The following is a 17,483-nucleotide window of genomic DNA, read 5'->3' on the forward strand; positions in this document are numbered from 1 at the left end:
AACTTGTTTTTATCACATCTTTTTTCCAAGTACTGACAAATAATTGGAATGTCTTTCATTGACATAGTTTTCCATACTTAGAAAGCACATTGTGAAACAGATAGAATTCTGATTTTACAAATACAGTCTGTACAAATTTAATTTCTAATTCAGTAATCAGAACGCAAATGATCATTAAGTATCTAGTGACCAGTGTGGGAAAACCTGTAAATCTACAATGGCACATAACAGGAAATACTCTCTTACTGAAAATACTTCAAGGCAGTTATGGTTTTAGCATCAGCTTCATAAAAGAATCATATTCTTCCATTTTAAGAGGAATTGTAATTCAAAATTCGCCCTTACTAGCTCTCCCATCAATTTATTTTATTGACGGTTATTCATACCTGTTGATCACTAGGTTACTTTTAATGGGATTTACTAGTGAATGACCTACCAGAATTTCAACAACTTAATATTCCTTTGGGGAAATACACTTCCTGTTCTGCATGGTATACTAAGTTATTTCTTTATAACAATTGTATAGACATTATACTATAGCATTTAAATGTACGAAAAGTTGCTCATCATTCACAGCAGGAGAAGGCATTGCAAACAAGCGATGAATTAATCAGATCAGTTTGGAAGGGATTAGTCATTTAAGAGCACTTTAAAGAAGCATTTCACTACTTACCCACATATATTAGTCTAAATTACAGTTAAAATTTACATGAAAATGTATCATGTACCTAATATGAGCAACAGAACAGGTCTGTTGTCTGTATTGGGTATATGTGGCAAGGATTTGGTAGTGGGGGGGGGGGGTGTGGGGGGGTGGGGCGTTCTGTGAGAAGGCACCAGAAGCTGTCCCTATGTTGGACAGAGCCACTTCTAGTTGGCTTCAAGATGGACCCACTGCTGGCCAACGCTGAGCCAATGAGCGATGTTAGTGGCACCCTGCGATAAAATATTTACGAAAGGGTAAAAGCACTGCACAACAGCAGCCAAGAGAAGTAAGAATATGTGAGAACAACAACTTCGCAGCCCCCCAGGTCAGTGCAGGATGGGGGGCAGGAGGTGCTCCAGGCACTGGAGCAGAGATTCCCCAGGCAGCCCATGGTGAGGCAGGCTGTCCCCCTGCAGCTCATGGAGGCCCATGGTGGAGCACATGTCCAACCTGCACCCCTCTGAGGGGTGTCCATGCAGAAGCACATCTTCTGGCAGGGCCTGTGGCCCTGCAGGGGACCCACGCTGGAGCAGTCTGTTGCTGAAGGACTGCACCCTGTGGAAAGGACCCATGCTGGAGCAGTTAGTGAAGAACTGCTGCCTGTCGGAGGAACTGACATTGAGGAAGTTTGTGAAGGATTGTTTCCTGTGAGAGGAACACCATGGTGGAGCATGGGGAGAGTATGAAGAGGAAGGAGTAGCGTAGGCCAAGCATTAGGAACTGACTGCAACCCCCATTCCCCAACTCCCTACACTGCTCAGGGGGAGGAGGTAGAAGAGTTGGGAGAGAATTTTAGCCTAGGAAGAAGGGAAGGGTGGGGAGAAGGTGTTTTTTAGATTTGTTCTTATTTGTCATTATCCTACTCTAATTGGTAATAAATTAAATTAATTTCCCTAAGTCAAGTTCATTTTCCCCATGATGGTAATTGGTGAGTGAGTGATCACCTTGTCCTTATGTTGACCCACAAGCTTTTCATCTTATTTTTCTCCCACTGATTTGTTGAGAAGGGGGAGTGATAGAGGAGCTTGGTGGGCCAAGGTCAACCCACTACATTGTCTTAGAACCTCTTTGTTAATTATGTCTTGTATTGCACATATATATCCCCACTATGTAAACTATTTGCCTGTAGTCAGATCTTCCTCTGTGTAACTAAGGCTCGAGGCCATATAGATCTAAATAGAACAGAAATAACTTTAAAATTTAAAAGTTTTGGAAACTAAACTTTAAGATGATGTCTCTGAAAGGTAATTGAGTTGCTCTGGGCTGAACATTTACAGTCACCGTAGAAATACGTATGTTAAATGCTTGCAGTTGGTCAAATCCTCTCCCAGTCTGGGTATTAAGGCTTTACCTGAAGGGTCCAACAAGCTGCAGGACAAATGGAAGAAATCCAAAGGCACACTCACCACGGAGCATGGGGTTTCAACTCATTGACAGCCACATCACTTAAACTGTCCATAGCAGACACGCAAACCTAACAACACGCAGATACCTCAGAGCATTTTCAGTCCAGTGCATAAAGATGATTTGCACAAAAATCTGTGAGCTACATACACAGTTATCTGTTAGAGACAGATAAAATTTAAGTAAGCTGTCCAAGGCCAGAGAGATGATGCAAAAATGCGATATTAAATTTACCAATGAAGAAACAGAATAAAGTATATTTTGCTTACATTGGCATGGAGAAACAGGGAATATAACAACATTCCACTACCTCAACAACTGCTTTTAAAAGGCAGCATGGGAAAGAACAGACTACTTAAGTGTTCATTTGCTTTTGAAAGGTTTTTTTTTTAAATTACAGCTTTGCCTCCTGGCCAGCTAATATGTCATAACTCCCAAGCCACAGACCCATCCAGACATCTCAGTCATGTCCAGTGTCCTGGGTTTGCTGTGCTGTAAGATGCATGCCAGCCAAGCATCAAACCCCTCTTCCCACAGGACTTGTGGGCTTGTTTTGGTGAGTACAAACACATCTGAAAGAATGGTCAAACTGACAGCCTGTTCTGAAATCCATTATCAAATGGGCTAATATTCTAAAATTAAAACCCTTCCCTCTTCTCGTTTTAAGAAAGCTTTGCTAAAATCTTCCAGCAATTCAGCCTTCCATATCAGAAAGAATTTTGGGATACTGTTTTGAACCTATATCATGAAAAAGAACTGAAAAGCTTGTCATGTGGAAAGGCAGAATAGAAGGCCATGGATTGCCTCTCTGAAAACAACCTGCTGCCAAGCCCCTCGAGATTTAAAATCGAGGCTTGACACTCCTAGCTGAAATGTTTGATCTGAAAGAGGTTCTCTCTCTCGTTAGAGCTTACAGCACAGAAAGAAGAAAGGTGAAGCTAATGCTGAAAAGAAAAGCACAATTATATTTTAAAATTGCTTTTAGAAAGAGTTGGTGGGAGCCCTGTCCACTAGCACAGTTGGAATGGCATAGAATAAGCACACCACTACATGTACAAAAGCAAGTAATCTTACACCAGCAGGGAGACAGACTACTCTGCTGCAGTCACTGCTCTCTCAAGAAATATGTTCTGGCTAGAAGCTTTGGCTTTAAATCACTAAATCATGCTTGCTTTGTAAAAATGCAGCATGTTCTTTGCCATTTCTTTCAGTCTTCCAAAATCTTACAAAATGCATCCTACTGCATTCCTTCTTTTATTCCAGGACACAATTCTCAGCTTCTGGAAAAGCTATTTGTGTTTTCTGTCATGATACTCCAAAGCATTCAAAATTAGTCATTTAATCTCCATCCAGGCTAAAATGGCTTACTAGAGAAATCTCAGCTTAATAAATTATGTATAAGAATTCTCTCTTTTATGCAGCGTGTGCGATCATTTGAGCTATAACATCATTTACGGCTGCAGCAGAATGAACTGAGCAAATACACTGTGGTACAACCCAGTGTAAGTTAATATTGGTCACAAAGCTCATACACATGGAAAGGAGCAGCTGCCAAAAACAGAATGCTTGCAAGTGCTGCCAAAGGCTTTTCACATTCTTAAAGAAGGTGCCAGCAAACTTACACCTCATCACAAGCAAAAGCCAATGGACAAGTAGCTACCATCCAAGCTTCTCTCTTCTTATGCTTCTCCTAACTCACAGCTATGAAGTCCAGGCTGGAAACCCAGAAGTGTTTCAATATTCGTTGGGGAAAACCAGACCTCCATCCAGCCTGTGAATCCTGCTGCCCTCCAAACCTGTGATATTTCCTTTCATCTAGCAGACCCTCCATACGGGTGAGTTTGTCACTTGACCATCGCACATACCCATGGTGTCTACACTCTGTTTCCTCTCTGAGATCCCCAAAACGCAGATAAACATCAAGTTAACCTGCTTTAATTTCACAACATTGTTAGAGCAGGAAGTGTTCTGAGAAATGCTCTGTCAGCTTCCTTTCAGCTGCAAAGCCCTTGAGTCTGACATACAGCCACCTGCAGCCACAGACTGCAGTTGTAGTTTCTTAAGATGTTGGAGAGAAAGATGCAGCAGCTGATTCTCCCCCTGCTTGCAGTTAGATGAGAATTTCAATGACTGGCATCAGAAAGAATTAATTAAAGCTCTCCTTTCCCTTCCCCTTTAGGAAAAATAAAAAGTTTTCTAAGTCTGTGCTCCAGCCAGAGTTAACTAGACAGCTAATGCCTCCTTCAGGAGGGATTTCAGTCACTTGAGGAAACTGCTTGGGGAGTCACCTGACAGTTGAGCCAAGAATTTTAGGAAAGAGGATATTTCACTGGTGCTTGTCGAGCAAGTGAGTGAAAGGGAACTGTTTTCACAGCACAGGTACAGACAGCCACGGCATGCCAGGGGCAGAGCACTGGAAGCATCTCCCTCAGCCACAAAGCCCTCAGACATCACAGGCAGTAGCATTTCATAACCGCAGCCCTGTTCTAGGGTGGGCATAAAGGGGACACACAGACAGAAGCGCCCTGCCCTCCCAGCTCAGCTCAAAGCACATCCAAGACCGGTAGGAAAAGCAGAAAAGGAATGAAGGGAAGATGCTTTTTACTTGGCCTAAAGCCAGCTCTAGGGTTAGCTAAGGTCAAGGCCAATTGGTTTTGGTAACTTACAACACACCTGCCTGCCTGGTTATTTCTGTCACAGTCGTTAGCAAATGGATCCAGACCCCAGTAAGTCTGAGGGACACCTGTAAAGTCAGCACCGCTCACTGGCACCAAAGGGCTGGGACAGGGAGTCCAATCTCCATGAGGGAAAGGATCACCGGAGGAGACCCAGCAGCCAAGGAACAGGTGAACGTGGCAAAAGAGTGGACCAATGCTAAAGCTCACTTCAGGCGAGCAAACTTGGCTAGAAAGCACCTTGCACTATGCAATGAGAGTACAAGGGCTGAGGGAAGGCATACACACCCCGGAGCTGGGGAGACCTCAGAGGAATAACCAAGTCTAAAAATACACCCATGAGATCCTTCAGGCAAAAAAATCCCCAAAGCTGCTTCTTCATGTATTTTGAATCTGTACGAATATATTTGGGATGTATATACAGTATCTATGCCCCAACTAGTTGAACACTTTTGGAGCCAGAGATGAAACTGTTTATTGAAATGAAAAGTGTAATTCTGGTATTTATATTCCAAAGGATATGCAATACATCACAAACATAACTCACAGAAGGTACTGGTTCATCTGAATTCTACAAAATTCCATTTGCAGAAATAGACCAGGAGAAGTGTTAGAAGCGACAGGCTGGGGAGCTATTTCTATAAAAGTTTCACAGTGATATAAACCAGATTAAATTCCAAACTCTGAAAAGTTGCCTTTTAATGTGCATTACCTCAAATCTAAAAGTATCGTACCTTCTATGCACTTCCAAAAGCATATATATTATTTACATTATTTAACATTTGCATTCTGATTGCAATCATCCTTTTTTCAATAAAATAAATAAAATTACAGTCTGTTAACCTAGAACCATCAAACTCTCACTTCCATTACCAATTAATGCCACTTTTCTCCTGACTGCAACTCAATTAAAGTCCAATTATTTGAATAACTGCATGGAAATTGCTATCATAAAATGTACCTTTTTATTAGGAACGTTTAGTGCAGAAAATTGACAGCCTACAAATTACAACACTCTGGTTAAAAAGAGTTTTGTAACCTGGGCTGGGAAAAGCTATGCCAATGAACATGGAGGGAAAGAGTGTCACTTCTGGAGTAGGCATTTGATTCTGAAGTTGGGACTTTTGGCTCAGAGCAGATCCAAAATTATGCAATCCTGCTAGTGTTACTGTGAGCTTTAAGAGAGTTGGTCCTTATATGCCTCAAAGTTTGTTATTTCTACTGATGTTAAAAAAAAATAGTAGTTATATATTCTTAGAACATCTTACCACATTGCCCACAGTTTTATTTTAAAATATGCCAGTCAGTGATACTGATGCTTTAAGTGATCTCAATACCAAATTATTTCATTTCTTTTACTTCTTACATTAATTAACACCAGGTAAGTAGCTGGGTTTTAAACTTAGTTTTTAACAGGACATCTGTCAATCTTCTGCAGGAACTCACTATCATTTGAAAAAAATATCCTATGAGGAAATCCTCAAGCATAAATCTGCTTCTTGGTTTTTAATTACATCAATATCCTACCAGAGCTTTGATTTATTTGACCAAAGTGTGGACAGCACATTCTTCTTTGCAGAATACTGAAAAGCTGAATTCTTTGATATTGATGACATATGCAGATAGAAATCACCACCACACTATCTTAATTTCAGCATGCCAACTCTGGGTACAAAAAATAATTAAAAAAACATACATATACTCTAGGCTTGAAGTCTAACAAAACAGACTTCAAAGATGAAATTTTTTTTATTTTTTCAGGTGTAATTATCTATGACTGACTTGGCACCTAGAAGTTACCATGGTAGAACATTAGGAACAGAAAAAAATCCCCTATCAAACATATTTCTTCAGCCAATCTCAACTATCTTTATATCATAATATTTTAAAGCAAGTATAGGTGCTCCAATGTATTATTATTATTATTGTCTTCCACATTACATCACAAAAACATAACAACTGAATTATACCTACCATAGTTTTAATAAATTTCTACAGAGGTGGTGCACTGACAATTACACAGAGAATTTAAAGTGGAATATTAGGTTATGAATATTTGCATTGGACAGAATAATGGACTGGCATGCAGGAAGAAATTAAGAGCCAAAAACCCCAAGGATAAAGAAAATGGAAACATTATAGATAAGCAAAGCAATTCCAAAATGTCATTGATACTAAAATAAATAACTCATGATAGAATCAATCATGTTCATATTACTTTTCCATTGTGATTACTGTTATTGACTCTTTTTGACTCTTGTTCTATCTGTTAAGATTTCATACCTTTCCTTCTACTTTCCCTGTAACTTCAGGCAATACTCCTAACTTCTCTTTAGCTCCTTTACAAACCACAGTTGCAGAAAGTGGTGAACACTGTTTATCACAAATGCATGACTGTTTGCAAATATGATGGAATATGTTCACTTCATAGAAATGTAAAATACTTTCACAAATACAGAGTCCAGCTCCCTATAAAACTAGCACTGGAATAAATATGGCGTTTAGAGTCTACATGCTAGCAGCATCCCTTAACAAGCTCTAAGAAACCTTCTTATACGAAAGGCTATGAAGAATTCCAGAATTCAAGCAATCCATTTTTTTCATACAGACAGTCTTTAAAAGTGTTCATTTGTAAGGTGTATGTTAAAATCAAAGCTACTTACCCTTTTTCTCAAGTTGTAAGTCAAAATGAGATTTCTGGAGAAGGAGTGTGAAAAGGCTGTATAGAACTCCAGCACTTTCTGCAGGGCGTCTCTCTTAATCACATGAAGATCACAGTAAGTCAAAGCCCTCACGTTAGCACAGGACTGGGCAAGGGTAGACTCCTTCCAGAACACATCACCAAAAACGTCTCCTTTGCCTAGAGAAAAACAGCAGCACTGCTTTCAATAACAGTACTATTTCCACCAAAAATATAAAAGAACATACATATCGTCTATTTTATGTGGTCAGAAAAAAGTTCTGTCTGGAAAAAAAAAACCTTCAAAATATTTCATTGATAACCTTCTCCACTATCCTTTCGTTAATTACAACAGCCCAGTAAAACTGCATCAGAATAAACTGCAATCAAAAAGTGTTTCATGTGACAAGTCCCCTTCAAGTATCAGTAAAGGTTTTCCGCTAAAAATCAAGAAAAGAAGTTTATTCTTGGTTCGTGTTCTCTTCTGTTCCCTTTCAAAGAGATTAATTAACAGGAACTGCTTTTTCCTTTTCTTCTTTTAACTGGCACGCAAAGGATTGATTTGTCTCTTACATCTATGTTGTTGAGTTTTCTTAATCTAGCTAACAATTACCCACTATTGTGTCAATAAAGCCATCTTGTATAATACATCAGTACAGTTACAGGCTGTAACAAAATGCTATTATACATCAGTATTAAAGTAAGTTTGCTGTAGTTCACTAGATCATCACCAGAAAAGTCTGTCTTTACAACAGTATAAAAGAGCAGATCTCACAACTCTGGTGGCTCTAATGCTTTTCAGCTGGTAAGAGTCTCAACAGAAATCTTTCTGTAGTTGTGCATGTACGCTCACATATAATACAGCAGAGGTTTAGGGTTACAATGTAATCCAAAACAAGAAGAGTACAGGTTAGTTATCAGCAAGATAATATTGACAAGGTAAGAATATTTAGCTGTTAAACCCTGGAAGAAAGAAAACATGGCCATTTCCTTACAACCTTCCCATGTGCCTGTCTCTGAGCTTGGGGCAGCCAGTGAAATCCCTGCTGAGGAATACTGCACCGAGGGCATCTGCAACAGTCTGGACACTACAACGCAGGGCAAGTATTATAAATCTGCCTGAGGAGCAGCCCCCAGTCTGAATTTCACTGGTTATACCCCAGCTCCAGCTGGACACAAAAGGGAGTGTTTAGGAGAAAGTTACTATCTTCTTTACAGTAACGGTCTTTTTCTTTTTTCCTCACGTTTTCCAACATATAATGCTAACAAGATAATAATATTCAGTTGTTACCTTGATAAAAAAAAAAAACAAACTTCACTGTTCTTGTTTTAAATGGTATTTTCCTCTTAACCTACGTCTGTTGTGTTATATCACCACCGCACATCAATTTTCAGACAAACAACGAAATAGATTCACCATGTCTATCAAGTTGTGGTAGGGATGGACCAGATGGTCCCTAGACTTATAAGTGATACTTTGCCCATAGCAATTCTTAAAGCCAAAGCATTAATCAACATATACATTAGTTTATTGACTTCACCTAGGTCCTTTTAGATTTCATTCCCTAAATAAATAGTCATGTATGAAAGTCTATATGAAATCAAGAGAACTATCACAAGTAGAGATCAATAAAACTTCTAAACTAAAGCCAGAACTCCCATCTCAGCCCTTGAGCTGTGCTTCCACCATTATGTAATCTCGCCCATTAGATAAGCATTTTGTCTTTGAGGAGAAGCTATCATCCTGCTGGTAAACTACGCTGCAGTGCACTAAGCTGTAGTCGACACCGATGTGCTCCCAGTCTTCCACAAAAGCCCTGTGCAGTCCACCTGCCAGTGACCAGTTTAGACCCTGAACACTTTGAAGGAGCATAGACTATATTTCCATTTTAAATACATACATACACTGAAACCAACTGTTCCGTAAGCACATTTTTTTCCCCACAAAGTTAGGCAAAGGCACCATAATGATACCCTTTCTTCCACCTCTAGTCTCTTTACATACGACAGTGCCGACAACCAGAAATACTGTAAAGGCTGCATATCAGTAAGCACGGTGGCAGTCCAATAGCCCAGTGCAGTAAGCAACTTTTCATTTTAATGGCAATGACTTTTTACATTTTCAATTATTTAAACATACGCTTTTTCAGTAGATACATTAAAAATGGCCTAAGAAAAAAGTTTCCATGCACTTAAAATAGACCATCATCTCCAAAGGCTTTTAGACAAACACAATATATATTCAAAAATTGAGTGAAACAATTTTTATGCACCATAAAAACTGATATGCTTCACTGGGTAAAAATGGATTGTTTGCCTTTGGAATAAATATGCTTTTGCTCGCAATCTTCCAGGCAATTAGCTAAACAACTGTTTTAATTAACGCTCTGGAATCTATCAAGCATTGAAATGTGCCATCACTGATGAGCAACAGTTAGAGCTGGTAGTCCAAGCATAAGCGAGAGGAATTGTAGCTTGTTTCTAAGCGTATTTCTTAACATGTCCAGACAAATTTCCCTACCTTAAAATGACAATAATTATTTTACTGCCCCACAGTAACATGAAGAACAATTAGTACAATGCAAGTACAAACAGCGTGGTGCTGCTTTGCCTAAATATGAAATGACATACAGCAGAAGTCAGTTACATCTTACTCTTTTTAAAATTTAATTCTGCTTTTCACACAACCTAGAAAGACACAACTGTGTCCTTCACCTGTGGCAGCAACAGCAACCTCAGTGTCCCCTTGCTATTTCTAACTCCTGAAAAATTCCCCCTCCTGCAGTTTCCTGCCACCACAAGGAGCCACTTCCCTTTGGTGGCAAGAGCCACATGAAGGACAAAAGCAACGCATGACCCACCAAGTCAGATCACAGAAGCCTCAATTTTTAAGAAACAGATCAGGCTAAAAAACAAGTTGTACTGTTTGCTATCATTAACAATTTCCTTGAAGTCAATCGAGTTAACAGCCAGTGACTTAGTCAAAAAATCAATGCTACATTACAGTCTGATTTGCAAAGAAAGGCACACGTGCAAGCATCCCACTGCTTTGTTCGTCAAGTGCATTTTCTAAATGATGCATACCAAAAGTAACAATCTAGACTGTCAGATTCTAAAAAAACTTGTGTTTGACATTCAAAGAAAAATAGGGGGGGGGGGGAAAGGAGCAGTAGGAAATCTTTACAGCAATCAGGAATTAAAATTCCACCCAGGAGTATCTACACTGGATTAGAACGGCTGTCCTCTTACACAGAATACGGAACTGCATACCATCTCCCTTCGTTTGTACGTTCTCCATAAAGTAAGGTCCATCGCTCAGGAAAAAGGAAAAAAAAGGGGGGGGGGGGACGGGACGGGGGGATGGAGAGCAGATTAAGTAGGTGTTGTATCAAAAACATCTGTAACTGAAAAGCAAGAAGAGTAAACTGAGACTTTTAAGTGTGTCAGAAGGTAGTTGGCAAAGTCTAATGGCTGCATTAGAGAACCTGAATTAAAAGCCTCTTTTACATGTAACTCCAGGCCTTATATATTTCACCTCACCTCTGAAGAATGATTTAAAAAGCTAGAGAAATGCAGATGGCCATTTGTTTGTCAGTACTTTGCATTTCTCATTCCCAGCTTGCTGAATTCCAGACATTTGCCAGGAACACTATCTGTCATTCACACTTAAAGTGGATGATCTAAGCTTTTACCATCAATCATTCATATTCCCTGCTGGATTTGGGGGCTGAGGACCTCTTCCACCATCAGCTCAGTATACACTGGAAAGCCAAATAGTTTTCTGGTTTTTATGTTTGCTTGTTAGTTTTAATTATAATAACAAGTCCCCAAACCCTGATATATTTAAACACTGAAGAATTATTTTATAAACCAGCACCTTCTGTTTCCATATTTATTCTTTACTAATTTTTTCTCCACATCAAATTTGCTATTCATCTTCTAAATAAGAGGATTTCTGTTACTGTTGCAAATTCAGCCTGAGTCAGACAACAGGTCAAGCCACATCTAGTCTGTCTCCAGAAAGCAGCACCAGTAATGAAGATCTGATTATTGCAACTTAGCCAAGTGTTTTGCTGATTCTATACAAGAAAAGAACCACGCTCACACATCACAGCTGTATTGCCTAGATGTGCCTACCAGAACAACCCTTAGTCTTCTGTTCCTACAAACACGAAGAGCCCTCAGACAGGAGATATTCCACCTTACTCTGAAAAACTATGACTCTGTGGAATATTTTGACTGATGCCCTACTTAGTTCACTTTTGGGTTCTGGGTGTCTGAGAGTCATGGTGCAGTTTTGGTGTGATAGCTGCTGTGTGAGAAGATAAGGCTATGGACTCACATGCTGAAGGTCTTCCAAGTCAGTCATGGACTTTGATGGGATTCACATGAATCCATGGATTTTCAGTACATGAGAAAAAATATTAATGTTCAAATCATTCTCAAATCAATAGTAATTAGTTGTTACAGCAGCCAACACCAGAATCTAGCTCAGGTCCCTTCCAGATCTGTCTTCATCAGCATGTTTGAACTATAGAACTGCGATCTAACATAGTCTCAGCAGATCCAAAGATAAGCTAGAATGACCAAACACTGCTTGATGGTACCTCAGCAGCAATGTAGCATTAAGCCTATCTTGGAAATCAGGTGTTAGCAAATACTGTTATCTGTGATGCTGATCCACAGCAGCTGCTGCACCTGCACAATGACTTTCCCAGCACAGCTCCCTGGAACACCCACGCTGGCCTATGTCCTTGGCATTTGTTCCCTACCTCCAAGCGGTGAGACACCCCGACCACTGTAAAGGCAAACACAGATTCTCTGTGTGTCAGCCTCTATTCTAGTGATTGCTCAGTTAAAATGCTGCTGAAATTTAAAAACAAACAACAAACTTGGCCTGAATTTTCTCCTGCCCTCCCAACAGACTTGAACAGAATCAAGAGGATCTGAAGTTAGTCCATGACACAGGGTCCTACAATTGTATTCAACCATCATCCCACTAAGGACAATGTATTTACCCCTAGTGTTCAAAGCCAGTGATGTCAGACTCTGGTCAAACTCTGTGATGACGTCTACTTGGCTTCAACTGAAAATCTTTTCCTCATCTCCTCCTTATCTGAGTAAGGCATGCAATTAAATTTCCCCATTTTACAGAAAGAATAAAGATTCAGGGGAAGCAGAGGCACCAGAGCAAAAATAATTTTTCCTCTTGGTGCATTGTTTCAAAGCAACAAATATCTGCCAGCCAGAAAAAAACCAGATCTACCATTTGGCATCAAGGTAGAGTATTCAGTATCCACCCCACAGATAAACTGCACAACTTGACAGCCACTGGATAGCCTGTAGTTTGGTCCTCCAACACAGTGCAGCTGGCAGGAGATGATGCATGGAAGTGATTTGCTGCTTTGGATTTTCTTAAGATTTCTCAAGTGCAAACTGAGACACTTAATGAGAAGCGAATGACCAACTGCCCTGCAAAGAATACACCATTTTTTGTTACTAAGAGGTTTTAATCACTATTTTCCTCTCATAAGACAAAGGAAAGGATAAGGAAAAAAGCCAGAGTATCAGTGCCACAGAAACCGAAAGAAGTGTTACAGTGATAATAAACTGAAGTTGCACTTCCAGTGATTTGCCTGGTGCACAAATAGAAACACAGTGTGTCTGTTCATGTTTTAAAACACAGCTTGGCAATGATTTTCAGACAGTTTACTACACAACTGCATCAATTTTCTCTCTTGAAGCACATATACTGTACAGACAAAATAAAAACATTTATTTTAGAGCACAGAATGAGTAGCAATCACATGAATTAGTTGAATTAGTTACAGCTAAGATTCTATTATTATTACTATCATTATTAATGTGTTTATTTGTCTCTTTGTATAAAGCATGGATTATATTTCACTACTTGACTTACTGAGATGAGTTTTAAAATGTCATCTGGGCCATACCAGGCTTATTCACAAAAACCTAGAAGGCTTCGCCAGAATCTGATTCATATATCTTTATTTCCTTTTTTTTTTAAAATGGTTACTGTAAAAAAATGTTGCGAATATCTGGCCAGTTTGTACAAACTCAGAAGACACAGAAGCTGCCAGCTAAAATAACTAGAGTCACAAATGTATTTGGATTTATTTGCATTGGTTAAGTAACAGGAAAAACACAGCTCAATCAGTGCTGTCATTTCATGGACAATGCTAGTTCTCTGATCAAAACAAAAAAAACAACTATGAGAGGCTCAAACTGCAATATCCTCAGAGTTATTTCCCTGATGACTTAGAAATGGGCTTTATGTTACAGCTATTGCTTGAAGCTTACATTAAAGCTCCAAAATTTGATTTGTTTATTTCAGAAAAAGGATTCACAAGAGTTTAAAACAGTATATTTTACCTTCTGAAATATATAAAGTAAATATTTTTAAAACCTCACAAAGTTCATAGCTATAGCATACTTCGTTTTATTTAATATTTCTAGCAACTTCTTGAGGATAATTTAACAATGTTTCAGAAACCTTCCTCTGAAAAAAAAACTTAATTTGAAACTTGGAGAAAACAAAGAGAAATAAGTGTTCCATGAAGACTCAGGTTTTGGATTGTTTTTTAACCTGGCTTTTCAGTGAAAAAAAAATATTCTTCTTTCTCCAAACATTCTGAGAGAAACAAAACCCTACCCAAAACAAAAATGAAAATTAATTCAGTGGTTCACCTGCCAGAAATCAGGGCCTTTATAGAAATCCAACTTCTTTGTTGAATTATAATTTCTACCTCATCACACACACACATAGATGTGATGGGCAAGCCTTCTTGACACTGCCTGAGATATCAAGGAACATGCTGGAACAGAGATCCTCACCACCACCACATCTCAGTTTCAGCTGCCAGTGCATCACGGATCAGTGCTGCCAGTAGCCTGCCAGACATTACCATCTTTCAAGGGGACTTTTTCCACGTGGTGGTGTCAGACTACTTCAAAGCACATTATGCAAAGCTGCATAAATTCACAATGATAAAACATGAAACCATAGGAAAAAACATCAACTAATTTGAAGTGCCAAGAAGTTCACTACTGAGGCCTCTATTTGCAGGGAATCACCCTCTTCCCCAGTTATTTCAGCAAGTCATTAATCAAGTTTTTTATAAATCTGTTTCTTCAATACCCTTTACAGTCTTAGACCATCTAAAGATAGCAATGGACAGGGGCTTTGGTGATTCCTACTTTTAATGCTCTACCAGAAGTTAGACACAGAACAAGTGATGTCTGGCTCAAAATAGGCAATGTCTCATGTCAACCCACACTACATTTTCTAGATGTCTGGAGCACAGAAAGAAGGAATACTCTCTGTCCAAAAACGCTATTTGGAATAAACCTATATTTCTCAATAAAATTTTAGTGCTGCTCCTACATCCACTGTGAAATTAAAATTTTGTATTAATGTAGACATTTTTGTGCCATTGTTTTTTAAAAAGTGTAGCTGGATCTCCATTTCTAATACTTTAGCTAATAGCGTGCTTGGACACGTATTGATGAAATCAAACTTTTTAAATTGTTCCTTCAGTTGATGTTCTGATGTTCACTGAATCACTTCATAGAAACATGCAACTTGTCCGACTTGCCTATATATGTCAACCTGAAAAAAAAAAGAGCTTTGAACTATAAAGAGGAAAAGTACAACAGAGGTACTGATACAGCTGGATTTTGATTTCAATCATTCCTTTTTCAAAGCACTGCTGGTTACGTTACCATCTTATTCAATAGCACAAACTATGCTGTGATGTTAGATACCATCTTTGAAAATAGTAAGAAAACTCTAACACCATCCATAATCCTGCAATCACTTCTTAAGCCTAAGAACACAGCAGCTTGGCATTTTTAACACAGGGAGGTGTACCTAAATGTAACACTCTGGTGTAAAACAAAGTAGAGAAGTAATGGACTTTTTCAGACCCTGCATTAAATAAACAACAGGTCCCAAAACACACAATTAAATTCTGAAAATGGGATTGCACACAAAGCAGTTTACTTCAGGGAAACCTGAGTTAGCTCAGGTACTGGGGACAATCTAAAGATAGCAACCAGGGCTCAGCACAGTTAACTTATCCGACACCTTCAAGTATGCTGAGAAGCAATCTTCACACCATTGCGTGGAAGATGCAATGCTTTTCCACTGAGAAGGTCTAAGACAGATGATACTTCTCCACTGCTGTCTTCTCTCCTCTAAAATAAACCATCTCTGTGGTGCAGTTGCCCTTGCAGTCTGCACTGTCCTATCTGGATGCAAATCTGTCTCACCAAAATCTGAATCAAACCTCTTGTGTCTGTATCTGAATGAAATGCTTATGGCTAAACAAGTAAGCTAAAGCAATTGTAAAGAAAACAAGCCATTATTCTTATAACGTTCCTTTAAGACTGCAATTAGATCAAATTAAATCAGCAGGAATTTCTCCACACAAAGCAAATGGAGCATTTAATATCCTGCTGAAACAAAACATGGCACACCAAACCCTCCTCCTACAATATCATGTTAAAACCACAGTCTCTAATCTTGTCAATGTTATAGCTTTGTAAATAACGATAAAAGATCTGTATTTCAGGGACATCCAGTTCTCGCTTCTTCAACTCACATGTGATCTTAAAAGTAAATATATGTGCATCCTTTGCACACACACACCACTGAGGAAAAAAAAAAAAAAAAGAAAAAAGGAAAAAAAAAGTGTTATATTCCACTTTCCCCTGATGGTGAAGGTGGCAACCAGATCTAGACTATAAATTCCCCTTCTTGACATTCGTTACTGCATGCTTTCATACTTCTATCATATCTATATTCTGTTATTTCTCTTCAGCATTGATAGCAGCAAAGGTATAGCAACAGCAGACTGTCCTTGTGAAGGGAAATGCTCTTCCTTGCTCACAATAAATTACGCCCTTGATTTCCCTTCCTATCTCATTCATTTTACCTGCCCCCTTTGCGGAGTCAGGAGCCGGACTCAAGGATTCTCATGGGTTGCTTCCAACTCAGGATATTCTATGATTCTGTGATTAACACTCTTTGCTAAACCAACAGTAAATAAAAAAGTTTACTCTTTTGAAAGTTTTTAGCTCAAAAAAGAATAGCAGGAACATAATAAACGCAGAACAGCTGGGATACAACACTTGGGAAAACTTCTTTCCTTTTGAGATAAACTGTTCTGGGGGATAGAGGGGTGTTGATTTTTCTTTTTAAGTAAACCTTCTAGCAAACGTTATTTTTCTCATCCATTGCTCAGCTCTGAAGATTGCAGTGTTTTTTAAGGCTTTCGTTTTTAATTGCTAAATAAAGGCTTAAAGGCTCCCAGTCTCTAATGAAATCTGCAAGAATAACCTTCAGTCTTACCATCCATACACACAGGGCCCCCTTGCAGGGATCATCAAGATCAGTTCAGCAACGCTGAACAATTCACGTAAGTGAAGATCTGCTGCTCAATCCGGCCTTCTGGAAGCCATTAGTTGACAAATTTTGCAGAAGTCTGAAAATGTAAGATGAGATGCATCTTTCCCCACTGCTATCTAGAAAAAAAAAAGCCTTTCACCCTAATTTCAAGGGTCATCTTCTTCTCTCTAGCTTTTTACTGGAATGTTTTCCTAAATTTCAAAGATTACCCTGATTTCAATCAGAAAGACTTGGAATCAACCAGTGTCCAAGAATCACTTGCTTCCTTCAGATGTCCTAGAGAAGAGGGATTTTCTGTTCAGTCTTGGAGTACAATTATATCAGTCATATCTAACTTAGAATTCATTTAAGATCAAAAATCGTTCTCAGCCATTTAGATATTTATACATACACTTTAACACACTATAAATCCTTTTCCAAGAAGGTCTCCTATCCAGTCCTTCTGTGTATTTCTAGAAAATATCAATGAAAAGTTAATTTTGCTACTATGCCATTATTTTCTATAATTTTAATTAAATTATCCATGCACACACAATTGGAGACATAATGCAAGAACTCTAGCCCTTCCTCTAGCAATAGTGAGGAGAG

General features: G+C 38.9%; 1 protein-coding gene across 1 annotated transcript in view; it reads right to left on the reverse strand.

Annotated features, from left to right (window-relative positions):
- Nucleotides 1-17,483, reverse strand: part of KCNH1 (potassium voltage-gated channel subfamily H member 1) — a 187,452-nt gene that overhangs the window by 72,153 nt on the left and 97,816 nt on the right. The window contains exon 10 of the mRNA XM_055726116.1: nucleotides 7,449-7,645. Coding sequence (XP_055582091.1) covers nucleotides 7,449-7,645 — 197 coding nt within the window. The remainder of the gene's footprint in view (nucleotides 1-7,448; nucleotides 7,646-17,483) is intronic.

The sequence above is a fragment of the Falco cherrug genome, chromosome 13 (assembly GCF_023634085.1).
Source record: "Falco cherrug isolate bFalChe1 chromosome 13, bFalChe1.pri, whole genome shotgun sequence".
NCBI classification, from domain to species: domain Eukaryota; kingdom Metazoa; phylum Chordata; class Aves; order Falconiformes; family Falconidae; genus Falco; species Falco cherrug.